Source organism: Thamnophis elegans, chromosome 12 (assembly GCF_009769535.1).
Source record: "Thamnophis elegans isolate rThaEle1 chromosome 12, rThaEle1.pri, whole genome shotgun sequence".
Lineage (NCBI taxonomy): Eukaryota > Metazoa > Chordata > Lepidosauria > Squamata > Colubridae > Thamnophis > Thamnophis elegans.
Genome location: NC_045552.1, coordinates 21,954,552 through 21,982,503, shown reverse-complemented (window position 1 = coordinate 21,982,503; position 27,952 = coordinate 21,954,552). Strand labels below are relative to the sequence as shown.

At 41.7% G+C, this 27,952-nt stretch overlaps 1 protein-coding gene across 2 annotated transcripts; it reads right to left on the bottom strand.

Moving 5' to 3' along the window:
• LOC116515224 (protein argonaute-4) lies at window positions 1-27,888 on the bottom strand. 2 transcript variants are annotated; one of them, XM_032227136.1, is made up of 18 exons: window positions 27,386-27,888; window positions 21,498-21,663; window positions 21,151-21,271; window positions 20,386-20,567; window positions 19,351-19,487; window positions 19,124-19,258; window positions 18,165-18,252; window positions 17,050-17,197; window positions 16,851-16,970; window positions 16,345-16,473; window positions 15,994-16,127; window positions 14,988-15,172; window positions 14,590-14,749; window positions 13,288-13,603; window positions 7,505-7,639; window positions 6,457-6,558; window positions 5,475-5,674; window positions 1-4,476 (listed from the first exon to the last, which is right to left on the bottom strand). In XM_032227136.1, the coding sequence occupies exons 1-18, from the start codon at window positions 27,402-27,404 to the stop codon at window positions 4,368-4,370; spliced, it is 2,586 nt and encodes an 861-aa protein (XP_032083027.1). In that variant the 5' UTR covers window positions 27,405-27,888; the 3' UTR covers window positions 1-4,367. The 2 variants fall into 2 exon arrangements, with proteins under 2 accessions (XP_032083027.1, XP_032083026.1); XM_032227135.1 differs by lacking the exon at window positions 27,386-27,888 and having other exon boundaries at window positions 21,498-26,774.
• Between the last annotated feature and the right edge of the window lie 64 nt (window positions 27,889-27,952).

The window sequence follows — 27,952 nt, the reverse complement described above, 5'->3', positions numbered from 1 at the left end:
AACATTTGGCAACAAATGCCTTTATTTTTTTTGGACACATGAACACAAAATCCCTGCAGGCTAAAAAAAAAGAAAGAAAGAAAAATACATTGCAATTATACACAGCCAGCATATCGCAATGGGGGAGGGAGGCACTGTTAACCTACCCATCCCAGAGTTTCTTTGAAAGAAAAAGTACCTCGTATTGCTATAGACATACATCCAGTCCAATTTAATAAAATACAATTTATAACATTACAAGTCTAACAGTATAGAAACAAACAAACAAACAAAAAAGGAAAAATACATCAGTCGAAAATGAACATATGCCAACAAGTTTTACGTACAAGGTCCAGGCCCTAGACATAGAAATATCATGAAAGTGTCAATAGCAAGGTATAAAGAAACCCTTAAACTGATATCCACTTATGATTTTTCCTCCATTTGTACAAGGGAAAAAAACCTTGCAGTTGAAACAGTATTGATACAATGCCCTCTGAACTCTGCTTTACGAAAATGAAAACAGAGGAACTGCCTTGCCATGGAGCAAGAAGGGGAAAAAAGGACCCACAGCATCATCAAAAAAGGTAGTTTTCTTGGCAGGAGTGGGAAGAACTGATTGGAGGTTGGGTGACCTGTCGCAAGGAGAGCCATGCCCTTTTCCCCATCATACAAAGATTCTTGATATTAGGGCTGTAGGAGAAAACGACGTCTCTGGATCAAAGAAACATGGAACATCTTCTGCCTCTGATTTTGAAGTCTCCTTCGATGCCCTTCTTAAAATGCCCAGAAGTCACAGAAGTAAAGCAAGACTCTCTGTTACAGAGCAAAAGCTTTTTAGAGCCTCTTTGGAATAAAAGTGCTCAAAGAAATAAAATAAAAAAGCAGAAGACTTACAGAAGGAACCACATTTGATTTTCCTATAAACACCAAGAACTACTGCCCAAATTATTAGCCCACTCCCCTCCAGCCCACAGTTCAAATTTGCTACATTTGAAAATCTCCCATGACATAACAGCAAAAAGAAAAAAGAAAAGGAGCCAGCAGGCTTAATATAAACCAAAAATCTCCAACCAAGTTGAAATTCTGGAATTTGTAGCCCAAAACGACCAAAGACAACACAGCTGGAGAAGACTGGGTCAAAAGGAAAGAAAACCACATTAAAAACCCCAACCAAACTAAACCCTAAAACCTTAAGAACTATAGCTAGAAAATGCACATCTTCCCATTGATTGACACATGCATAACCATTCAGTTCATCCCCAGGGGAAGGGGCAGTCCCAATGAGTCAAAAAGGTCTCCCAAAGATCAACAAGACCTTCCCTTTTTATTAGTTTTTAAAGATCTTCATCGCTGTCTGCTTTGATAGAATTTTTCAGCTCTGAAACATACCCAAATGACATCACTGGACCATTCAGCAACTAAGAGATGACTGAACATTTTTTTGCACAGGAAAATTTTCAACAGAGACAAGAAGGAAGAAGAGGGGGTGGAAATCATGTAAAATTCCAAGAAAGTGCAAAAGTTGGCAAGAAAGTTTTCTCATCAACGTTTTTGGGCTGATAAAAATTCATTGTGATAATAATTCACTTAAAAAAAGGAATCCTGCTTAGATATCTCTCTGAAATACAGATGATTTCAAAAGACCAATGTGGGTTGTGGGCTGTAATACACATGAAAAATACGATCAAAATCTTATTTTTTTTCCTATGATAAGAAATTTTTTAAAAAGAACCATTTCATATAGCTTATACACTTTATACAGACTCATTTCCTAATAAGCCAATCAGAAAAAAGTTCTTCCCGGATTTGTTAAGCTTCCTGTCTTCACAGTTTGGGCCCAACTACAACTAAAATTAACTGAGCCCTTTAAAATGCATGTTTTCCTCCCACTTCTATTTTTTGTTACTATTTGGGTAGCAGTGGGGAATCCCACCTGGCTCCCAAAATCTGCTTTTGCTGGCAATTGATAGGATGAGAGATTTAAATTCTCCTCCAGCCCTACTTTCCAATCTTCATATCTGGAAGTGGGAGCAAAAGCAGATTTGGTTGCTGAAGGTTTACAAACCTTTTAGAAAGCTTGTTTTTCATTCTGCCTGGTTGGGATTTGGAAGATCTCACCTGTAGACAGGTGGGTACATATATCCCAATTTTCCACCTGTACTAGGTGCCAGGGCAGCTACCAGTGTACCCAGGTGGTACAGAGACCCATTTTTCTTACTTTCCTTTCTTTCTCTCAAACCATGTCCTTACCTAGTGCAATAAAAAAAATGCTACACACTAAAACAGGTGCTTAGACTCTTTTCAAGGTGCCTCAGTTCTCTGTTTGTTTGGGTCAGCAGGAGTTAAAATTCTTGCATTTTCTCCCTGAACATTAAAAGAAAAGAAAAGCAGCAGATAAACTAAAGCAGTGGCCACTCTCCCTCCCTGTGTGTCCTGATATTGATTATCCAAGTGAGGTATTCTCAAGGAAAAGTTTAAAAAAAAAACCCTTACCTATACTTAAGCAATCTAATATCTTAGCTCTGGATGTCAGAACTAAGTTGCTTCACTTCTTTTTCTGAATGGGGACAAACACTGCATATGCCCTTTCCCACAAACACATGCACACACACCCCCACACACACACGCGCCCACGGCTCTGGAAGAAGCATATAAAACTTTTTTTTGTTTTTTGAAGACTAACTTCAGTGTACTCTGACACAACTGAATAATGTTCTTGGAAATGTACATTTTCCAAGTTATGAGAAGCTCTATTTCAACTGACTGAAGGACAATCTAAACGGTGTATCATATTGCCAACGTGAAAGTCCGGATTTGAAAGCTCACAAGGTCACAAGGCTCTGTGATGCCACCCTCTGATTAGAAATCCAGAGTGCAATTATTGGCCAAATCCCAGTCTTCCCAGTGGCCATATCAACTCAGTCAAAAACTAGGAATTTAAAGCATTGTGTGCTAACACTCACAAGCTAGTCTCAACACAACACTATTATTGTCTGCACAACCCCTTCCCATCCTACTTTTGGTATTAACATGTTTCAGTGGAAGAGAACCGAGCAAAATAAGAATCCTAATAGAAAAGGTTCAAGATCAACATTACAATTCACACTTCACACATGCTACTGAGTGTCGCTGTACATGCAAGAAACCTAAATCATCAAAGGAAACAGGATTTAAATTGCTGGTAAAAGTCTTTGATTGCTACTGTCACACTATACACAACTGTACAAATTGGCAAAGCCTTTTTTTCCGATACACAACACCCACTTTCCAAGCTTATAAAAAGGGGTAGACAGACCAATGGTGACTATAAAACAGTTAAAAATAATCATTTGTAAAAAGCATGAAGGGAGCCTCTTCTGATCCATTTTTAGTAATTAATTTTCTCTTCAGCAAAGATAAGTCAATCTACCCAAGAATGGATTCTGACTAGAAAAGCTACTGCCAGGTTATTTAAAAAAAATTATTGCCAAAGTTAAAACCTTCTATGAAAAAGAGTATTAAAAATGACTTCAATTTGTCAAACATAGCAGCATAAAATGGGCACTTTTTGTGATGTTTGAAAAATACTAAAACTAATTGTTCAGAACCTGGTTACCTATTTTTAGAAGGGGAAGCAGTTCAGCATTTTGAATCAAAAGATGGCAGTTTTAACCGTAATCATAATTATAATTGTATTAGAACTGCCAGGGGGGATTTTTCTCTGCTAACATTACGCATTCACAGAAGTACCACCAAGCTGAATTCGCAGTTATAGTGCAATGGCTTTGCAGCCCAGGACTGCAGAGAGATTTACAAAAAGGGAACTAGCAAAATTTGACAAAGCGAAAAATTAAAAAACAAAACCAAAGGAACAGCCATACCTCTGAAAATACATGTTTGTTGAAAGGTGTTTTACACCAAAAATTCATTGATCAAGTCTATATGGTTCCAGACAGAAAAAACAGCAGAATCCTGTTTTGCCATATCTGGAGACTCACTAAGCAGTTATGTCAAAGCCCAGCAGGAATTCTTCTTCTTGACAAGCTTAACGTGGGATGGAGAGGTAACGTAAATTGATTAATTGGTTAGCAAAATATTTCAATAAAAACCTTTCGTGCCAAGTCCTTTAAAAATTGTTTAAGAGGATCAGCCTTTTGCGTTTTGAGGTAAAAATTCAGTCCAATGCAAAGACTGTTTATGAAATTTCTGTTTACGGAAAGAAATAAAAATAAAAATGGCTCAATTGTGCCTGCACGAGATGTTGGTGGCAGGTATCAATTCAGTGCAACTGTCCCAAGCTGCTGGTGGAGGGCAGCCTGAATTAAAAAAACGAGCCCTGACAATTAATGGTTGGTGACCTGACCAACTAGGCCGCTCCTGCCACGCCACGTGGCTGCAGAGTCTGATCAGGCAAAGTACATTGTGTGCTGGGTGTCGTGATGGATCTGTACTGCCTTGGCGAGTGCTTGAGGGTCACGGCCATTGCTCTGTCCTGACACGTGGCTGCCTTCAGCACTGAAAAAGAAGTTGGAAGGATTTAACACATAATCCCACTGAGGTTACACTCCTCCCTCAACTACATCCCGACCCTTTACAGGTTGCCACAGTTTCAAGGTGAAAAATCCACTTCTAAGTATTGGGCAGAGGTAGTTTCTATTCAGGTTACAATAATGTACTGGTAGTCACTCACTTATGACTGAAGTTAAAACAGAACTATCTTGGGGCTACTTATGACCCAGATTCAAAGTTCTGAGGGTTACCCTCCAGTCACATGACCAAATTTTGGGTGCTTGGCAACTAGGCCATCTACATGGCTGGCTGTAACATCCTATGGTCATGTTTTACTAGCTTTTCTTTGCTGAAAAGCACTTACCTCCAATTTTTAGCAAAAAAAAAGCCTTTAGTGACTGCTGCAAAAGTGGTTGTAAATAGGTCACATGACTGACCCATTTTACAATTGTCACGACTTACAATCATAATAGGCAGGCTCCATTACGGTTCTAAATCAAGGACTACTTGTACAAACAAGGTTAAAAATAAACCCTAGGCCTCTCTTACATGTGATTCAGGCATCTAATCTCTAAACTGTAGTTTCTTCTGAAATATCCAAAACATTGGTAGAAGTTTAAATTAGCTTAGCATAATGGATTAACAAAACTAACAGGCTCCACTAATACAATTTCAGAGTCTCTGCAGATTTTTTTTTGTAGATTATATTGATAAATACATTATCTAATTTTTCTAGCCAATTAAATGGAATCTATAATCAGAAGGCAGGTTGTTGCAACTTGTTCAACAAAATATTGCCTGTGCAGCAACCAGCGACTGATGCCACCAAAAATGTGTAACTTCCCTGTGAAAATCGAATTGTTACAAGGGAAGGAGCTTTGCATTCAGATTAAATTCAGAACAGAAGGGCAGATCTGTACATAATTTACCGCTTACCCAAGATGCAATCCTAGAGTCTGAATATACTTTAAACCCTTGAAGATTCTTCTCCCATGTTTGCTTACCTGTCATGGTCTTTGTCTACAAGATGGTATCTTGCTCTAAATGCCACCAGCCTGGCATAATATGCAGGCGCAGGGATTGAGACAGACCGTGTGCATCGAACGTAAGTGTGACACAGCTGGTATGTCAGTAGCTGCAATTCATCTGCAGTGAAGCAGTTGTCATCCCACAAGACTTGATAGTGAGAAGGACGGCTGGTTCCCTGAAATAAGATAAATCTAGTCAATCCACCCCTGAAATTCCCTAAAGGCAGACATACCGTGCAAGAGGCAGGCAGTAACCTCGGAACAAAGAAGTTGGCTCTTATTCTTTTCTTCCCCAGGAAAGTCCTCTCTTTTTTCTTACAGAGTTTCTATGCAAGAAGAAAGGAGCAGCTTCTTCAACCTAGGGGTGAAGGCTATTCATTAATGCAGAAGAAAATGCTTCGCTGGCTTTTCAGGGCCAAACTGCGGCTGCTTATGCCACATTTCAGTATCAAGGTTAACCTTTCATTTAACAGAATAACAGAGTTGGAAGGGACCTTGGAGGTCTTCTAGTCCAACCCCCTGCTTAGGCAGGAAACCCTATACCCTTTCAGACAAATGGTTATCCAACATCTTTTTAAAACCTCCACTGTTCACAACTTCTGGAGGGAAGCCGTTCCACTGATTAATTGTTCTAACTCTTCTCTCGAGTTCCAGATTGCTTCTCCCCTTGATTAGTTTCTACCCATTGCTTCTTGTTCTGCCCTCATGTGTTTTGGAGACTAGGTTGACCCCCCCTCTTCTTTGTGGCAGCCCCTGAGATATCAGAACTAGGGAGAGTGAAGTTTGGTCTCAATTTATATTCTAGTCATTTGTCCTGTCAGTGTTGGCTGGGAGTAGTCTCAGTGGTTCTTGGCTTGTTACTGTTAGCTTGTTTTGCAGTTCCTTTATACAAGGCTGGTTTCATTCATGCACCAACCACAAAATGCTACAGAGTAACTGCTGGCTATATTATGATTACCTGGATTCCTGCATGGCTACAGAGGTAAAAGTCGAATTCAGACGGGTGGGTAATGGTGCTATCCACGGTAGTGCCTGCCGGAACATTCCCACTTTTCCCCACCTATTGGAGAAAACACAGCCCTAACGCTTAGTGTGAGGAATCCGTGTCAACAAAATAAGCAGAATTCATCATTTTATTTTATTTGACATTACATCATTCAATCAAACTGTGCAGCACACTTGAACCTTACCACTGTCCTACTACTAAATATTAAGAATCATGATTCAACGAGCAATTGGACAGTTTCCTCTAAAGATGAAATTCTTCAGCTTTGCCTGAAGTCAGCTGGATTCAAATATATCTGAAGCAACGTCCAACTGAGCATATTTTCACATTATCCTAATGCCATCGCCTGATGATAGCCATTTTGAATTTCATGAATAGTATACATGGCTATGTAATAGTATACATGTGATTATATGTTATGAAAATGAAAAAATAAAAAACTTTATATACAGAATTTCATGAAAGAAATGGGCAGCAAAGAGCGGCATGTATGACTTGACAAACAGAAATGCACAAAACATTTCTGAATTTAAATTTGAAATATTACGTTTAGGTTCATTAAGATTGGAACCGCTGTTGCAACTTGAAATGAAGTGTCCAACTTGAAATACGTTGAACTGAATGTTTTCCAATAATAAGCAGGAGGAAATGAAATGGATCTGACTTACCTGGATCTCACGGATTTCATTCTCTTAGGAATCATTAGTGCTGAGGGATGCCTACAAATATGCCTCAACGTTTTCAGCTAGGCTTTAGCTTCTTGTAGCGGTATTACATCTGACATTTAGAATCAATTTTGAATTATTATACTTTTTATTGATTCAAAATGTGTAAATTTATTTACCACCACCAAAAAACCCCAACAGTATCTAGCCTTATAAAAATTCATTTGCACCAACCTTACCCCACCCAGGCATTTTTCCAAGAAAAGCCATCTGGCATCTCCTGAAAGCTGCAGAATTTAACAGAATGGCTTTACGTTCCTTCTGCAGTTACCTACCCGTTCAGTTTTGTCTGCACAAAAGAGTCTTGTGTGATGCCTTTTCTGCACGACAATGTAGGTGATCCCTGGCCTGTAGTCTTCTTCTAAACTGATACAGGCCTTCCGGATTGCGATAAGCTCAGGCCAAGCTACCTAGAAGTGTTAAAGTTGAAATCAACTCAATTCATGAAGCAATTCATGAAGTCCCACCGTTGTACTATTAAGAACAGGTATGAATCCAAGCCAATTTCTGGCTGCTGAATACATCAAGTAAATTCATGAAAACTTTCAAGATAAAATATGATTTTGCAAACTTGCCATGAAGAAAATAAGACAAGTACTTTCATAAAACTGCTTGTTATGCATAGTGCTATATGCTTTGGGATTAGTTACTAATTTAATTTAGGATCAGGATGCATCACTGACATATAACATACATCTGGTTTGGATGAAGAATATTCTGCGCATGTGCGGGACTCGGATGGCTGCCTGGCTTCTTGTTCCTCAGAAGCCAGTGCTAAAGACTAAGAATATCTAGAGCCTCCGGAGCCCATTCGTACTACCAACGGAGCCCCCTGGAAGGATTTAGTCCCAGGATTTTTACAAGGCTCAGCATTTAACCGGTAACTGCTTGTGGCTGTCTCCCTGAGTAACAAACTGCGGCGGCTTGGTCCGGCGACTGCGGCGCGGGAGAGAAGATGGCGACGCCGCGCTGATAATCTCAGCGTTTGCAACTTCTCGGCTCTCCCCCCCTCCCTGCTGGTCGTGACAGGCTTGGAATGGTGCGGAGAGCTTGGGGGGCTCAATTAATTAATTTTTACCATCTTTTTAACATCGTGAAGGTGACGCCGCGCTGATAACTTCAGCGTTTTGCAACTTCTCGGCGCTCCCCCCCCTCCCTGCTGGCGCTCCCCCCCCCTCCCTGCTGGTCGGGACAGACTTGGATTGGTACGGAGAGCTTGGGGGGGCTCAATTAACTATTTTACCATCTTACCATCTTGAAGGCGAGGATTAACTTGTTAAAGACCATTGGGAGTTGTGGTTGGGGTGGTTGGGGTGATTGCCTGCGTTTACCAGCTCGTAGCCCCCCCCCCTCGGACATCCCCCTCCCGTTTTATCTGGCTGACTCTGCTGCCAGCTGCCTGTCCACTCCTAGGGTCCCTGGACCGTTTGCCTGTTTGGCTAGGGGACTGAACGGAGGACGGAAGACGGAGCCCTGAATAGGATGTTCGATCTGAGGAGGAAGTAGGTCCGGACGCCCCTCCCTCCCCCCAGCCTTGTCCCATTTACCACCGCAGCTGCCTTAGTTATTATTCCTTTGTTACTGTTTATTAGGAATATTGGGAACAACAGATGATGGCAGCAGTAGGTACAAGGTTTGGGTACCAAGAAAACCATCGCTTTCCCCCCCTTTGTCTTGAGCAGCTGGGGCCAGCTTTAGATCTTGGCCCACCAGACTATGGACATTATATAATCCTAGGAAAGAGACTTTCTCCTATGTGGTCCGCTGATTTTCTCTGGGACTTTAAGGGGAATAAGACTGAACAATTCTTGTTTATAAACATCAGGCATTTTTGCCTCCCCTTTATTACACACGACTGCCTTGTATACTATCGAACTTTGACCTTCCGGTTGTGGACTTTTCTTTGGGGCATAGAAGAAGGAGAAGAGTGGAGCCCCCCATTAGGGTGTGACCCCCCCCCTCAGGAGAGGGTGGATTATTACGTTGGACTATTACGAACTTAATACTATCTTGAACCTGCGCAACCCTATCATTTTCTAATTTTAACTGGTATGTTGAGTGCATGGGATTGTCTGGTTGTATGAATGATCTCACTTTTATTTTTATTTAGCTGTATTTGTGTTTTAATTCTATTAGTGAGGACTGCTTGTGTGAGAGTTTGAGTATGAATGATTCGGAGGACCTGGCGGGTTATATGGGGGCCATTGGGGTGGTTGGGGGGGGCTATATCCACGGGAGAGGGTCGGAGCATTGCGGTCATAACAGGGAGAGGCAGATACGGCGGGGACTTTAGGGCAGGCCATCATTGGGGAAGGAGGGTTCGCTATATTACAGAGATCCCTCCTTCCGGCCCTAGGAGTCCCACTCCAAGGTCAGATGGCGCGAGTGATCAGGACCCTGGTCTCAGGCTGCTGTCGCTAAATGCCAGGTCTGTGGTTCATAAGGCCCCCCTCATCCGGGACTTGATAACTGATGAGGGCGCAGACCTGGCATGTATTACTGAAACATGGCTGGGCACGGAGGGAGGAGTCCCCCTCGTAGAGATGTGCCCAGCCGGATTTCAGGTGCTACACCAGCCGAGAGCCCAGGGAAGGGGTGGCGGTGTGGCTATTGTAGTCCGGGAGTCTTTAGTACCTCGTAGGATCCCTGCTCCGGAGCTTGTCGGGTGTGAGTCCATGCTGGTGAAGCTGGACCTCAAGGGTCAAGTGGGTCTGCTGCTTACGTACCTGCCTCCCAACTGCGTTGCAGCAGCCCTCCCCTCGCTCCTCGAGTCAGTAGCCGAGCTGGCAGCTGAGTTCCCTAGACTTATAGTTCTGGGGGACTTCAACTTGCCTTCGCTCGGTGAACGCTCTGACGGAGCGCAGGAGTTCATGGCTTCCATGACAGCCATGGGCTTGACTCAGGTAATTCGAGGCCCAACCCACTCAGCGGGTCACACGCTCGACCTCGTATTCCTCTCGGAGCAGTGGAGTTATGATCTTGGTCTGAGGGGTAATGAGATCATACCCCTGTCGTGGTCAGACCACTGCCTACTGAGGCTAGACTTCCGGAGGCCAAACCCCCACCGTAGGGAGGAGGAACCGACCAGGTGGTTCCGCCCCAAGCGACTGATGGACCCTGTTAGGTTCCAGACGGAGCTTGGGGTTATTCCAGATACTCTCGCCCACAGTTTGGTGGAGACCCTTGTCGCTGCCTGGCACTCGGCAGCTTCGGGGTCTCTAAACCGGATTGCGCCACTACGGCCCCTCCGGGTCAGCGGCCCCCGGAGGCCCCCTTGGTTTACCGAGGAGCTCCGGGAGATAAAGCGCCGGAGGAGACGCCTAGAGCACCTGTGGAGATCAGACAGGTCCGAATTGAACCGGGCACTTGTAACAGCATGCACCAAGGAGTATACTCGCGCTTTAAGATCGGCAAAAAGAACACACATTGCCTCCTTGGTAGCGTCCGCCGAGTCCCGCCCAGCCGCCCTGTTTAGGATAACCCGCTCCCTCCTAAATAGGAGGGAGACGGAGGACCCCTTACAGGGCAAGGCTGAGGAGTATGTTCAGTTCTTGGCGGACAAAGTTGCCCGGTTTCGAGCGGACCTGGACTCCACTCTTGCAGAGCCAGCTGAGACACAGGGGAAAGACTTGGCAAACCATCTCTGGGTTGAGTTTCAGGAAGTTGCCTCTGGGGATGTGGACAAGGCTATGCGAGCTGTGAGTACCTCCACTTGTGTACTGGACCCGTGTCCCTCCTGGCTGGTTGCCAACAGCAGTGAGGTGACACGAGGCTGGATCCAAGCGGTTGTTGTGGCATCTCTTCGGGAGGGGCACTTTCCCACCGAGCTTAAGGCAGCGGTGGTGAGACCCCTTCTGAAGAAACCGTCTTTGGATCCAGCTGTTTTAAATAACTACCGTCCAGTCTCCAACCTTCCCTATGTGGGGAAGGTTGTTGAGAAAGTGGTGGCCCTCCAGCTTCAGCGTACCTTGGAGGAAGCAAATTATCTTGACCCCTTCCAGTCCGGCTTCCGACCCGGTTACAGCACAGAAACCGCTTTGGTCGCATTGACTGATGATCTCTGGAGAGCTAGGGATGGAGGCCATGCTTCCATCCTGGTTCTCCTTGACCTCTCAGCGGCTTTCGATACCATCGACCATGGTATCCTTCTGCGACGACTGCGGGAGGTGGGAGTGGGCGGCACTGTCTTGCAGTGGTTCTCCTCCTACCTCTCGGACAGGTCGCAGTCGGTGTTGGTGGGTGGGCAGAGATCGTCCCCGAGGCCCCTAACATATGGGGTGCCACAGGGGTCGGTCTTGTCCCCCCTCCTATTTAACATATACATGAAACCGCTGGGCGAGATCATCCGAAGGCACGGGATAAAGTATCACCAATATGCGGACGATACTCAATTGTATCTGTCCACCCCGTGCCAACTCAATGAAGCGGTGGACGTGATGAACCAGGGTCTGGAAGCTGTTAAAGACTGGATGAGAGCAAACAAACTGGTGCTCAACCCAGACAAGACCGAGTGGCTGTTGTGTTTTCCTCCCAATAATTTGACCACCGTACCATCAATCAGGCTGGGGGGACAAAACTTATACCCCTCAGATAGGGTCCGCAACTTGGGAGTCCTCCTGGACCCACAGCTGAGTTTTGATCACCATCTATCGGCTGTGACCAGGGGGACATTTGCCCAGGTTCGCCTGGTGCGCCAGTTGCGGCCCTACCTGAATCGGGAGGCTCTCACGACGGTCACTCGAGCCCTTGTGATCTCTAAGCTGGAATACTGCAACGTGCTCTACATGGGGCTGCCCTTGAAGAGCACCCGGAGACTTCAGCTAGTACAGAACGCGGCCGCGCGAGTGATTGTGGGCGCACCTCGGTTCGCCCACATAACACCTATCCTCCGCGAGCTGCGCTGGCTGCCTGTAGATCTCCGGGTGCAATTCAAGGTCTTACTTACCACCCATAAAGCGCTCCATGGTAGTGGATCTGACTATTTGAGAGACCGCCTTCTGCCAATAATCTCCCTGCGTCCCATCAGATCGCATAGAGCGGGCCTCCTCCGTATTCCATCCGCCAGTCAGTGCCGACTGGCGACTACCCGGAGGAGAGCCTTCTCAGTTGCTGCTCCGACGCTATGGAACAATCTCCCCGTGGAGATTCGTACCCTGACCACAGTCCAGGCCTTCCGTACAGCCCTTAAGATCTGGCTAGCCCGTCAGGCCTGGGGATAAACTCTTCTGCCCCTCCCGAATGCTGAGTGAATGTTGTGTTTTAGTACTTTTTAGTTATTTCACATTTTTTTCTATATTTTGTCTTCACTCCCCTTCCCTTATTATTGTAAGCCGCCCTGAGTCCCCTCAGGGAAAAGGGCGGCCTATAAATGCTAAATAAAATCTAAAATCTAAAAAAAAATCTAAGAGACAATCTGCCTACTTTTCCAGCTTACAGGTAGTCCTCAAGTGATTGTAATTGAGCCCACAATTATGTCCATCAATTGTGATGGTCATTACGCCAGTTATCAGGTGACTGTGCCTGATTTTACCTTTTTTGTGGAAGTGATTATGAAGAAAACACCAGTCACTAAGCAAATCCATTGTTCAATATAGGGTGTGTTTTTTTGCCAGAAACTGGAAACAAATGCTGTCTTTCAGCAAAAACATCATATATCAGAGTTACGTTTCCATAGGAATTCTGCAAAAGGCCATAAATTTGAGTACCCAAAATGCAGTCATTCATTAGCAGTACTAGGATCCACACCTAAGTCACTCTTTACAGATTAATATAGTAGTGGTTTATCAGATCATCTAAAATTAAATGGTTTTAGACATCTTAATACTAACATAACCATCATATGTTACTGTTTATTATTAGGATAATTAGTGTTTGCAACCATTGCCAGATTTCTATGCGGCAATGGGGCTAATAAGCAATGCATGCAGGTAGTTTCAAACTGGATGATTAAATGTTTGCATTGAGTGCATTCTTGGTATAAACCTCTTTCCAGGCTATCTGGCAAAGGAATGGACTTTCTGAAGGGGCCCATTCAGAGGATGAATTACTAGACCAATACCTGTTTCATCTGCCCTTCGGATACTCCTCCCCTGTAGTAAATGATCCTTGTAGGCTTGAAGCGAGTAGATTTGTAAAATTGGATCAACAGTTCTCGCACCATATTGGTCAGGTCCTGGATCACTTCCTGACTGTACAGCAATTCTTGTGATGTCTCTTGACGGGATGTTTGCACTCGTACAGTAGCGCAGTAGCGGCTGGGATGGCCATCCATGCTTCCTACTACAGCAGCAATGGAAGGTTTCTTCCCATCTCCAGCAGGAGGATGAGTGACATCTGCTCCCAGAAAAATAACAGGTTGCTGGAATACTGAGGGTCTGGGGAATTGGAAAAAAAGGCATTTTAACTAGGAACCAGCAAAAAAATCCTTTTAAAAATGTTTTATAAGTTCTAATTATCATTTTTATTTTTTCCAAGCTATTCTTCAGTTGCTGAGAAGAAGTGCTTATTTCTGCATTACACAACTCAATATTCTACCTCTTTGATAGCTAACATATCCCACCTCAGCTAGAGGACAAACAATAGATATATACCGTTTCCCTGAAAGTAAGACCTCCCCAAATAATAGGCCCAATCGGGCTTTTGAGTGCATGCAGTAAAATAAGCCCTCCCCAAAAAATAAGCCCTCCCCAAAAATATTGCAACACAGCAATATGTGTTGAGGTGACCACGCTCGCTGCCTCCTGCATCTCAAAAATAATAAGATCTGCCCAAAAATAAGGCCAAGTGCTTATTTTGGGGGGCATATGGTATATAAATATATATAAATAAGTCATTATGTGGCTCCCTGTTGCATCAAACAATTAACCTTAATCCTCAATTAATTCCTGTTTTGCTTTGGGGTAAAAAGAGAATTCAATGAATTGTTGTCCCTTCTTTCAATAAAAAAATTCAGGTCAGCCCAGTCAACAATAAATCTAAAGAATTTATTAGTATAAAACAACAATTACAAAAAAGAAAGATAAAATCTCAAGGGCTATTGGGAAAAATGGAAATCCTACACTGGACTCCCAGATAGCCTCACTTTCTAATGTGGAGATTATTATACAGGTTTTTATGGGGACAATTATCTAGTATAAGATATCATAGTATAAGTGAATATGTGAACGAAAAAAGAAAAAACTATTTAGAGACAACTAAGTTCTTATTGCTATAACGAAGGAAAACTTTAGAACAATATAAATTAGGTAAATGACAACATTCTCAATGCAAGGATTTTCATTTTGAGTGTTTTCATCATTCTGCTTCTGAATAAAACTCGGCCATATGCCTTCTATGAAGAATAACCAAGGGTTAAACTGACCTTTGATGTGGTACGAGGACATTGTTTATTCCACCAAGTTTTGCATTGATCTTCAGACAAAGATTGGAAAGAGTTTGGGGAGATGTTTTCACCACATTCTTCACCTGAACACACTGAGTCGCCATGCCCAGGAGAGTATCCCCAACTCGTTTAACTTCAGCTGCAATGAAAAAGTTTTTTTTTTAGAACCCAGGTTTTTTTAAATGCTCTATTCAACCTCTACTCCCATCCCATTCCAGTAACTCGAACTGATGACTTAGATTATCTAAAGGTTTTTATTTTTTATTTTAAAGAGTTTGCACAGGATTATTAAAAAAAAAAAAGCATTGAATTGTAATTGCACATTCTTTCAATATGATAATTATATTATGCATTTGGTCAAATGGTCTCTTCCTTACCGTAGACGGGTGTCTTTCCTGGAAGAATCACTACAATTAGCTGCAGCCCCACATAAGTCAATTTCAAATGTTTGAACATGGGCTCCACACTGTCTGCCCCTTGTGCGTATTTACAGAAGCATGGCTGGCCCTGGATTGGCATCCCCGCATCCTTAGAGATCTTGCGCAGCTGATCAGTAAAACTCCTAGAATCACAGAATAAGTCATAGACAGCATTAGCACAACCTTACCTTGTGCATGTTATCCCTTTTATTCCACCTGAAATGGTTTTGATAAAAGAACTGGACTGATTCTTAGAAAACAGATCTTCTCTCAATCATTAAGTTAGATCAGTATTTTTTTGAATTTTGGCAACTTTAAGACGAGTGGACTTCAACTCCCAGAATTTCTCAGCCAGCACAACTGTGGAATTCTGGGAACTGGTGACCACATCTTTTAAGGTTTCTAGCTTTGAAAAACACAGGGTTAGACCAAACTTCTTTGAATACTGTCAATATACAGTAACTCTGGACATCAGAAAATGAGCACAACCAATTACTCTGTCATTCTGAAATTTCTAATTATGGGTAAGCAAGTTCTATTGATAATCCCAAATTAAGATGTCATAATTACTTTCCATTGCACTAGGCTTTAATTACATTGGCTGAGAAATATGCTTATAATAAAGAAGATATTGGATCTTCTTGAAGTCCAACTCATCTCAAAAGGTTGTTGTTGTTGTGTTGGAAGATAGGAGGAAGGTGTATTGGATATGTTCACCGCCTTGAGTCATTTGCAAAAATAATAAAAGCGGGATATACATAATAAAAAATAAATTTAAAAGATACCAGATCTTGAAGGTGTCAGAGTGGAGAAAGCAAAAGGTGATGTAAAGTAATTGCTTTGTGTACCATCATCTTGTTGATAACAACATTTAACCTCTATTAAAGATACACCATTCAAAGCTTTCCAAATATCAGTTTAAACAAGTAAACATAATAATCTTCTAAAAAGGGAAACTACTTACTTCAACAAATCTTCCCGGCATTGTTTCTGAGGTGCAAAGCAGGCAACAGCCCACACTTTAATTTCAATCCCAGCATAGAACTGTTTCCCTCTCATATCCCAGACACCCTGATTTGGTGTAGCAACAGTCTTGTTCTAAAGAAAATCAAACACAAACCGCTGTTCTTTGACAAGTGTATAAACTAATGCACAGGCAAACCCCTTTTCATTGCATTTCCATGATCAACTACGTTTTCAGACTCAAATTTTAATAAACTGCCAGTAAAGAGTCTACCGAATTAAAAGTATGCATTAGCCCCTCTATGAGGCCTGTTGTGTAATCTAGATTGGGTGAAAATTATGAAGTACTTACCCTACCTCCATACTGCAGCATTGGTGCAGGTAATACTCTGCCTGTCAGTTCTGTCATTTCATTATGGACAACAATACCAAATTCCTTCAGATATGGATCAGGTCCACCAACCATACTGTTACTCTTGACCTAGACATTCAGAGAACATTCCTTAAATATAGACACAACAGCTGTTGGGAATATTTCATTTGAGTAAGTGTAGCTCAACTGGAAGTCCACTGTGTGCCTTTGTTCCCCAGTTGCTGCTATCTTTTGTTGTAGTTATCTGTGAATTATGTGGACTATTGCAAAAGGAGGAGAGGGATGGAGTTTATTATCCTATCTTCTATGTCTTGGATACACCACATTCTGGGTGTACCATAACCTCATCAACCCAGTGGTGAGAAATGGTGCTGGATCCCAGGAAAAAGATTTGCAAAGTTCATGCAGGAAAAGTGATAAGTGTCTTCCAGCCACTATTTCACTCCATCTTAATGGTGATTTAATATATTCAAGCAGTTACTCACTAGTCTGCTAATTTCTTCCTGCCTGTCAGGGGCAGACCGTGCTGTTGCTTTGATCATAGTTGATGTCTGATTGTCTGTTAGCTTCTTAATACAACGCTGCCCAGCAACTATATTACACACCTAGAATGAAAAAGATACAGGGTGAACAAGCCTGATGCAGCAGAACAGAACTGAGGAACAGAACCGCCTAGGTGTTTACCTCAAGGGGTAAATAGGTATGTTTCTGCTCTTGCCCTACTTGGAGGCATGGAAGATGTGGGTATTTCAGTTGCAGACTGTACTTCTGCTTAAAATACTGAGCTACTGTACACTCCATAGCTTGCCCATTTTCCAACTGCAGAGGGAACCTGTAAGCAAAAATATAAATTAAATATATATTCATTTCACAAGAAAGAGGTATCAGAACATAAACAACTATTTTGAATTCTCAACTATTTAATAAAAGCAGCAACAAAATTATTCTCCCCACAGTCATATTGCTGAAATTAATAAAAACTGAAAGCAATCAGAGATGGATTGTGGTCTGACTGGGAGGGTAGTACTCCAAATACATGATATCAAGCTCCAGTGAAGGGATATTAGCATCCTCACATTAAAAATCAGGTTTAACATTTCAATACATAGGGACAGCATGATTTAAAAAAATGCATAATGTTGGTCAAATTAACTAAAAGTTAAAATTAAAAGAGCCCATAGTATAAATATGCATGTAAGATGAAGGACTACTTAGTCCCGTATCACTGCTACATGCCTGTTGGGAAGAGGCTTATCTGTAGCTTCTCCCATTTGAAGAAGCTCACCTGGCTGCCAGATATCACGTTTTCTCCATCGTTGTACATTAATTATGTAAATACAGGTAGTCCTCACTTAACTATGATAATTGGGACTGAATTTCCATCACAAAATAACACAACCAAAAAAGCACAAGTCATCTGGAAGTTGAGTTCTGGCAACTGGACTTCTTTTCTTTTTTATCCGAAATGCTTATCTTTTTTCAAGCCTGTCTATTTGGATAAGCAGTGAAATGTTTCAAGCCGAAAAAGAAAAGAAGTCCAGTTGCCAGGACTCAACTTCTTCCAGATGATTCTTATCTGGATGACTGAGAATCTTCACTGACATATTGCCAAAGCAGAAGTCATTTTTTTGGGTCCTACTCCAAATGGCTTCAGAGTTTTCTATTTTTATAGAATTCTGAAATAGGTAGTTTATGAAATATTTAGTTATGTGTGACCTTCAGTTTATACAATGCTTTTCCATAGCAGAAACAGAACAAAGACTTTTCAAGATTGCTTTAAAAAAAAAAAGCATACATACGTTTGATGGCTAGCAGGTCGTCTAGTAACATTGCAAACTCTGTATTTTCTTTTCATTTGCCCACAGTGAGTAACCTCCACTTTTAAACCTATAAATCCAGTGAAACATAAAGACACACACACCAAAAGCCAATATGATATATTGAGAAGGATCAAATATCAAAACAAACTACTGGGCTGTCTATGATTACATTTATTTTCTATATAAATGCAAATCCACTATATCTGGATTGTTCAAATAAAATTCTGAGTGGATAAAATAATATTCAACCCAAGTAAATAGTTTCTTCCAAATCTAGTCATCCTAAAATTCGAGGGGGGGGGGGAGTGAGAATCTTATAACATAAAATGAAAAAAAAATGTCCACTGAAAATACTACAGAAATGTGTCATAATACTGTAGTCAGAATTCCCAGGGGGGTTTTTTTGGGTGGAGGAGGGAGTAGTTAATTCGGATTTTGATAATGTAGTAAGGTTAGAACAACTTGACCATAAATACAGAGCAGAGGTGAGTTGTGATCATTAATAAAGGATAAGAAAATATTCTAAATTTTTACTTTTTTGTTGAATATTTCTGATAAAAAAATTAGTGACCAACAAATTAAAAGGTAGAGAGCTGGCTTTGAGCCATAATTGCCATCCCTCATATTTTCTTCAGCAAAAACTCCCAAAGTATTGGTTTTCTAAAAGACAAATGGGGAATGTCAGAGAAATATCCACACAATGACAAAAAAATCCATCTGTATAACCACAAGCTTGTCTTTTTTATTTTTAAATGTGTGATATTGGGAGATGAAGAAACTCTAAGCAGTTACTAAAAATGTTCTCTCTAAACACCATCAAAACCAGCCCAACTTATAATTTTCTAAGGGTGGAAATATACTGCAAAATTTTCAGAAATCAAGTTTTTTTGTTTACCACAATTCAACATACATGATAACTTATTATTTTAAAGTAGTACCTCTTATTTCTTTGGTAAATTTAACACGCTGGGAATCCGTAAGGGGTTTTGTTTGTTCATTGATGTTCTGAATATCCAGGACTTCACACATGAATTCAATAATAGGCTGAGCACGGTAGAAAGCAGTTGCGGATACTAAAAACAAAACAAAAAAAGGAGGCGGGATACTGAGAAAAGTCTCTCACGAGAGATTTAGGGTAATTTAAGGAAACAGGTTTCTTCCATACCATCTATGTTGAGCATCATGTTCCACATGGCAGGCCTGACAGACTGATGGAATCCAAACCAGACCTCCCGACCTCCTCCCAGTGGGTGATAGTATCCTTCAGGGGGAGAGAAGAAGGAACGCCCCACTGGAGTGTACCTGGTGGAATGGGAGAATCTATTCAGCTTTGTCAAGAAGTTACAAATCAGGAACATATTACAAGTATTAAAAATCAGACAAGTGGATCATTTTTTTGAACCATTTGTCCTGGATCAGGGTATTCCGTCACATCATTTTTGGCAAGATCATCATCAACAGTGTAAGTTAAAGCACATGTGTATTGAGTGGATATTAGATCTGTCACTCAGAAAATTTTAACATAGGATACCACCTTTCAATTTAAAACTTCAGAGACAGAGAAGGATTTCTGGTGTGAGTAAAATAATGGATCTAAGCAAAAGTCACTAAGGAATACCAAGGAGACTAAGGAAATTCTTCAAGAAATTCTGGAACATATATTAATTGCCATGGAAGGCAAGTATCAGTAGCCAATCGTTCTCAATGCTAGGAAGAAAGCAATGGCAAACCATTTCCAAAATCTTGCCAAGAAAACTGAAGGGGCTAGTCCACACAGTCACTGGGAGTCAATACTGACTTGAAGACACAAAACAAAAAAAGATAGTTTGTAAAATAGAAATTGTTTTCCTGCAAGAGTTAGACTATTCTAAACTTTAATTGAAAAGAGACAGAGTTACAATTTATTTTGAAAGTTATATTTGACTCTATTCAAATGTTATTTTAAAAAGTGACTGATGTTCCATACCTTTCCTATATTCCACCAAGTCAAAGATAGGTGGGAAAAGCAAAAGCATTTAGTGAGAGCAGAACACAAATATATTCCTTAGAAATATTGCATATTCCTTGCGATTACAGTTTTCACTTCTGAAAGGAGGAATATCCGTAAGCGTTACAATGGGCTACAACATGCATAAAAGATTCAACCAGCGTCTGCTGGGAAAACTACAATCCAAGAGAGAATGAGTAAAAAAATATTCACCTCATAGAGGGAAGATGCCGTGTGATGACATCTAGTGCCTGCACAGAGTCTTCTGGGACTTCGTTCAGATGCCCTGCCAAAGCTTCCAGGAGCAGCTGAAGGCTGACTACAGACACCCACTGAACTGACACTTTAAAGGTCTGGTCCTTCCCTTCACCGGGGAGTGTGACCTCCATATCCACCTGAAGACACAACAGTGAGGATTAACTGTGCAGATCTTTCTCAACTGTGCAGAACACCTGTTGAAATTGAAACTGTTCATGAGCTCAACTTGTTTTCCACTGATCCTTGACTGAATTCAGTTTAATCTCATTATTATTTGGGTACAGCAGATACCCATCAAAGTCCCAGATCAATCTTCCCTAGGATAAAAATAAGCTATAGTTCAAGGATAGTTTTCATGCACTTTAAAACATGTTCATAGGCTTCATCTAATGCAGGACACTATAATTTGGGCATGACAAAACAACAAATATTGAATGCTATTTAATAGGCTCAAAGCAACGCCAAGGATGCAGTTTTATCATTGCTTGTCAGGTGTCCAGGTGTCACAAATATACACTTCTCAGTTCCTCTTAGCATTGGATATGCTTTCTGAAAAAGCTGGGAGTTGCACCTTAGCAATGCCACTTTCAAATCTAAAACCTATTTTGATAACTTCATTATTTGAATAGGGCAAACAAGGAGGCTCAGTAGGACATTCTTAGGAAAGATGACATTTAAGCATTAAGTTAAACTCTGAAGGCTATTACTGAAATGACTTACCCTGTCCCTTCCAATAGGCAGAGGATGCGCAGTATACATATTTCTTTTGCCGTCATAGCCAGGTTGTCGATCCCCAAATATTTGCATCTTGAAGTGTCTCACCATGGTATCTACTACCTCCCTGGAAAATGAAATGTGAATTGAAATGAGAACAACTTAATGGTACAACAGCATAATGTTCTCAATTTGATTTTCAAAATATGAATTAGTTCAAGTACAAATGGTCTCTACCTTATGAGACTGCTATTGCTGAGGAATACTCCATGTATGCCCATTGTATTGTTTTATTTAAAACTGCCAAATTATCAGCAGTCAGAGAACCATTAAAATTAGGCTTGAAACTATACCTGTTCACTCTCCGGGGACGTTTTTCTGGTTTAATATCCACATCATAATGATAAACATCAATTTTAGGAATCTGTACTTGGAAATGATTGGCTAAGAGACGAATTGGTTTTCCAACTGTTCCCAGGCCAGGCCGACGCGGTGGCTGGAAAAGAGTGGCTGGTGGCCCTGGAAAAATGGAAGCATGTTTGATAGGTAAGCCTACTGTAAAATTATAGTGTTCCATACAATTTTAAATCAGTTTTAGGCCATATTCCATTTCGAAGTAGCTTGCATTTACATGCTCACATCCCATTTTGAAGTACATTGCATACAAACTATTAAGACAGATCTAATACATGGATAAAGTTGACTGATAGTTTACAGGTTACCAAGAAAAGAGAGCCATTGAATACCCACAGCTAGCTCCTTATGTTCACTCATTATATTCTACTCACAAATAATAGAGATTACTTATTCCTAGCATATTCCATCTCCCCCCTCCCCCCCAAGATAACCCAACTGTTGTCCTTTTCTGGTATCTTCAGTTGTTTCTTTTTCCTTCCGCATTTGAACTGAGATAGTGTAAGATCTTCAATGTATCCTCAAGTCCCTTCACCTTCTTTAATAAGCTATACCGTCAACCTCTGCGCAGATCTAAGAGTTCGATGATTTTCTTTTAAGCCAACACATTTGAATAAAACTCAAAACCGTCCAGCTTTGATTTTTGTAACATTCTCTTCACAATCTGTATAGTCCTTTCTACTATCCTATTTGAATGGGCATAATAGAGACTGGAAATAGAATCTGCAAAATCCCAATCTTTGGAAAACACTCTGAATCCCATTAAGTTAAATTGTGATCTATTGTCTGTTATGACCTCAAGGATTCCATGTGTTGAAGAGACCCACAATGCAAAATTTATTTATTTAAATGATTTGCATGTCCATCAACTTTAGAGTCAAACTCTAGGCAGTTCAGAACAACTATATAAAACCAAAATAATACATGAAATGAAAACAAAGAAGCCAGGCACCACAACCAAACTGCTTTGATGCAGCCAACAGCACTGTCCTCCAACTACAACTTCATCCTCTACAAGAAGTTGGGGGAAGAGCTAGCTCTTTACAGCTTTCAGGAAATTTAGATCATTGGACCAATATCGTAACAGCAGTACCCTTCTCACCTGGAGTAATTATGTATGGGTATTATTAATATACTGATGCTACGGTACATCCAGTGCCATTTAGTTATATCACCTAACGTTTCATGTACATATTGAAAGAAGGGATGGCAGATCTGAGCCTTGAGGCACTCTACACTATAGTAGTCTGGGGTTCAACTTCTGCCTACCCCCCCAAACCTGTCCCAAAGAAAGAAGACCACTACAAAAAAATATCAAATAAAATTTCCAAACTAATTTTTATTTTTTCCCCTAAAATTAAAATATATCAAACACAATTCCTGCCATAATCTCATAGGAAATTCAAACACGATCAATTCAGCTTCTTACACATGCCTCTTATCCCCCCCCCGCAAGATCTCACCTCTCTGTCTTTCATTCTTGAGAAGTAATATTCAACTCCTTATAATTCCAATACATTTTAAACGTTCTTTGCTAAGGCCAGCCCATCAAAATAATTTTAATAATTGACTAGTTAGCATTTTTAAATTGTTTCGATTATATTACCAGATACAAGCAAGTATAGCTACAAATCTATTGCAACATTAGAATACAATAATCTACATATGTCATCATTACTATCTTAAAAAGCTCTTAGAAAGGCATCTACAATCACCAGTTCCTTCCTAGTTCTTTAAACCAGGGGGCTCCAACTCGAGCTGCAACCCATTCAAAACCAGACTACAGAGTTGTTGGGCAAGCGAGCACGTGCAGCAGGCAGGTGGGCACAGTTCCATTTGTGCATGTGGCGGACGCATATGCCCACCACTTGGGCAAATGGAGCTGCAAGCACTCCCCCCACCCCCACCCCCATGCCAATCAACAAAGCCAGAAAGGTTCGAGACTGTTGGTTTAAACTACTACTAATTGATATTTTGGGGAAGTTAGTAACTAGCAGTTTAATCCTGGTTTTAAATGCACGTATCACACAAAATCTTTCTTGTAACAATACCACACCTAAACCAGATGCACTAGTACCTGTTGACACTGCTACAGGTTTAGTCAAATCATATTTTCATACAGGTAAACTTATCAGTAAATCTTTCAATTCTTAATATGTACTTAATATACTGGCATCCATATCCTGTAAGTGTCATCGCAATAAGAGTTGCCATTCCTGGAACAAATTTTGTCAAATACAGGTAGTCCTTAGTTAATGATGACAATTAGGACTGGAATTTCCATCACTAAATCACACGGTTATAAAACATGACATCATATGATCAGATTGCTTAGCAACAACACTTCCAGTTGCTTTCATTAAGTGAATACTGCAATATATGATCACTGTGATCCCCCACTAGTATCCCTATTGACTTTGATTGCGGAAGCTGCTAGTGACAGTTGCAAATTGTGATGATATGATTGTAGGACACTCCAATATTATGATTATGACCCAGTCATTGAATGCCTGGCTTGTGATTACATGACCATGGGGATGCTCTGGTGGCTAGGAATCTGTCATGTATCATTTTGTTCAGGTCAGCACTATCGTAAATTTAAAACAATCACTGAACAATTGACTGTTCTCTTTGTTTCCTTATAAAAAATATGTCTCCCATATATAGTAAATTTTCTTGCTGCTCAGTGAGCTCTGAATATGTCAAACAAACCTTATCTGATACTTCTTCAAACTCAAATGTATTAAATACATTTTCAATAAAATAATGGGAGCTGCAGTTAACGCACACAATATTTGTGTGTCCAAAACTACTAAAATAATATTTACAGCTAAATTAATTCAAAGTATTATATGTTTTCTTGGTAAAATGCATGAGTCGTTTACCATTATTCCTTCCCATGCAGTACAAAATGATGCCTTTGCCACTGTCACTAAAGTGATCGCCTGTTTGTATTACTCCCGCCAGCTTCCTTTAGCTGGGCAGTGCATGACCTTGACGCTTTGGAGGCCATGCTGGAAGCATATACTCTTGCCATACACTGCAAGAGTAATTGCCATGTCTATTGAGAAGCTTTGACATAGAAACTGAAATTTTCCACAAATATATCAATCAAAACTATTTCCAACAATAGCTAGGGAGACAGCACAAGGGATAATTTCAATTCAAAATATAAATTCAGTAGTTAAGGAAAAGTATTTCTTGGAAAAAGGCAAGGGCATTGCTACAAAAATCAACAATTAAGCTTTTATTGCTATTTATTCCTGAAAGTAGTCTTCAAATCTACATGGATGCTTCAAGATTTAATAATAAGAAAGCAGTTTTTCATGGTCTTCTTGGGAGTTGTTCTTGTTTTTTTAAAGAATTTCCCACTCTACAACCTCCAATTTTCTTGTAGTAGTAACTAGATGTAGTAACAATCATTTACCAACCAGGTTTGATTTTGCTTAGGTTTTGGGGGGAACTGGCCAAAGTACCACTATCATCTATGATATAATTGTAGTGATGTGAAACAGCTCCCAACTGGCTGTGTATATTCCAAACATATCAAACACGTTTTCACTTCATCTATCACTTTTCTAAAAAGTTGAAACCAGGAATAATTTGTTTTATTTTGAATCTACCTGGCATTTAAAAGGAATAGTTGAAAGAGCTGTAGAGCCTTAATTGGGTGACACAGCCTGGCACAAGACCAGAAGGGCTTGCAGCTTGCTGTCTTTCTTCCTTAAAGTATCTTGGCACTCTTCCCAAATGCAAAACCTACATAGACCACCACTCCCTACCTTTTACTGCCAGAACCACACCCTCTAGTCTTTTCTCAAGATTTAGATCTCAAACACATGAATGAGTAAAATGATAATATATGGAAGCTTCAAGGGAGATGGGGTTGGAAGGAAAAGAAGAAAAAAGATCAGCTAAAATAGATTTATCTTCAAATAATCTCTAGTTACTACAGAAGCTCAAACTCCTGCTCTGACCAGGAGCAAGAAAACAAAAATGTAGTTTAGTTTATTGTGATTGCGCTTCATACAATGGAATTAAATGCCATCTCCAGTGTACATTATAACTATAAAAATAAAACATGTGTGGAGGCCGCATGCAGGAGACATGCACATATGCACGAGGGGGCACATGTGCATGCATGAGGGTCCCACGTGCATGTGTGGGGCGCATGTGGGGTTGTGCACACATGCGCAGAGGGTGGAGCACATGCGGGGCATGGACACGCATTGCATTATGGGTGCAAGCACACACGCTTTCGGCACTCAACGGCAAAAAGGTTAACCATCACTGCCCTAGATATTTGAATTATTGACTCCAGAATGTGCTGATTCCATGCTAAAAAATAACAATGGCTAAGCCAAAACTAAGTGGCCACAAGCCAGTGTGGTTTGTTAGTTATATTTAATAATTAGCATATTGTACACACAGTCAAAAAGTATCATCACCAATGTAACTGTAACGCATATATTTGTACTTATTTTATCTAAACTTAAAATCACAATAACAAGTGCTATATCTAAAAACTACTGCACTCTCACCATAAACTTTCTTATTGTAACCAGGAATCAGAATTATCTGGAATTTGTGGACAGCTTTTATACTTTAAAAAGTTGACTTTTTAACAAATATTTCAAAACAGGCATAAACAAAGATATAGCTAGCCCCTTCCATATTACTTGAAATATTATCTCTTGGAAAATTGGGCCAAAAGTTAACGCCTAAATAAATAACTGCAGGAAACAAACTAAATCTCTATATTCTCTCTATATATATTCTTAGGTTTCCATTAAAAATTCCTAAAGATAACAAAAAGCAGATTAGAAAGTAACTAAAGCACAAGGCAACTTGGCTCTACCAAAGTTAGTTCTTTTTCCCGTTTCTAAATAATCCAGCCAGAGACTGAATTCACACTTCATCCAAGGCTATTATGTGGTTTGTCTGTTTTGGGCTTAGCAAGGAGGTCCATAAACCTTGGCTTACAGTTTAGTATACTGTGCAAACTCTGGTAACTGTGTTTGTTAAAACCAGGTTTCAATCAAGGCATGAAGAAAGAGGATAGGTGAACAAATGTTTCCTTTATCCACTGCATTCACATCCTGGTGCACAGTCCTCCGAATGACCACTATTACCTGCTCCAGATACACTGAATTATACGGGCTGCCTAGAATAGAATAGAATAGAAATAGAAATGGAAATAGAATAGAATATAGAATAGATATAAATAGAACAGAAATAAAGAGAATAACAGAGTTGGAAGGGGCCTTGGAGGTCTTCTAGTCCAACACCCTGCTCAGGCAGGACACTCTACTACACCATTTCAGACAAATGGCTATCCAATATCTTCTTAAGAACTTCCCGTGTTGGAGCATTGCTTGAACCACACATGATAGTTGCTGCGGCGGTCTTTAAAAAGTTTTTCAAAGGGCAGCAGGAGGCTGGGCAAAAGTGCTGCTCCGACTCCCAAGAACGCAAGCAAATTTTTAAACAGGCTCCTGAAGGCATCACGTGCTCTGTGTGTGTTTACAAACACTGGAAAAGTGTTCAGCCGCACGCAAGGCAGCAGCAGCCGCCGAGGGGGGGAACTCCTTTGTAGGCCCACATGGCCTCAGGCAGAGCGGAGTCAACGTGACCTGAGCGCCTCCAGCAGCACCTGTTGGCGGCTTCAACCTCAGAAGGGAAGGGGGAGAGGAAGGCTCCGCGGAAAGGAAACCCGAGTCCCCTCCAGCCCCGCCCCAATTAAAAGGGCGAAGAAAAGGGGCCATCTGGGCAGCCCCCTCCCCTCCTCCGCCCCTGGCCCACCCACAACTGCAGGCAGGCCTCTCACCTGGTCCCAGCGCCTCCATGGCGACGGCAGCGGTGGCCTCGCCGCGGTCCCCCCCGGCCGCCGCCGCCGCCGCCGCCACGGGCCCCGCGGCTCCAGCCGCCGCCGCGTATCTCTTGATTTCGGGAATATTGGCTTCGGGGTGAGGGTCGGCCGGGAGGGAACGGGGGGCGGAGAGCAGCGTCTCCGCGTCACCAACAACGCGCGGCCGCGGCGGAACCAGCCCGCCCGGCCGACCGAACAACCGATCGCGCTCCTTCCCTCGGTTCCAACGGGGACCGTCGTCGGCGATCCCTGCTGCTGCTGCTCCGTCCGCCTCAGGCTCTCGCCTGCATGCGTGCGACTCCGCCCCGCGAGCGAGTGAGCGAGGCGAGCGGCCGGCCCGGGGCTGAAGAGAGGCGGCCGAGCCGGAGCCAAACTCTCCCCAATGCGCGTCGTTCGTCGTCGCCTCAGCGCGGTGGACCCCGCCACAGCCGCCTCGAGCTCGGCCCCCTGCAGCTGCGCCTGCGCGCGCCTGCGCGTGGTTAAACCCACCCACCGAGGACATTCCCCCCCTCCGCCGCCGCCGCC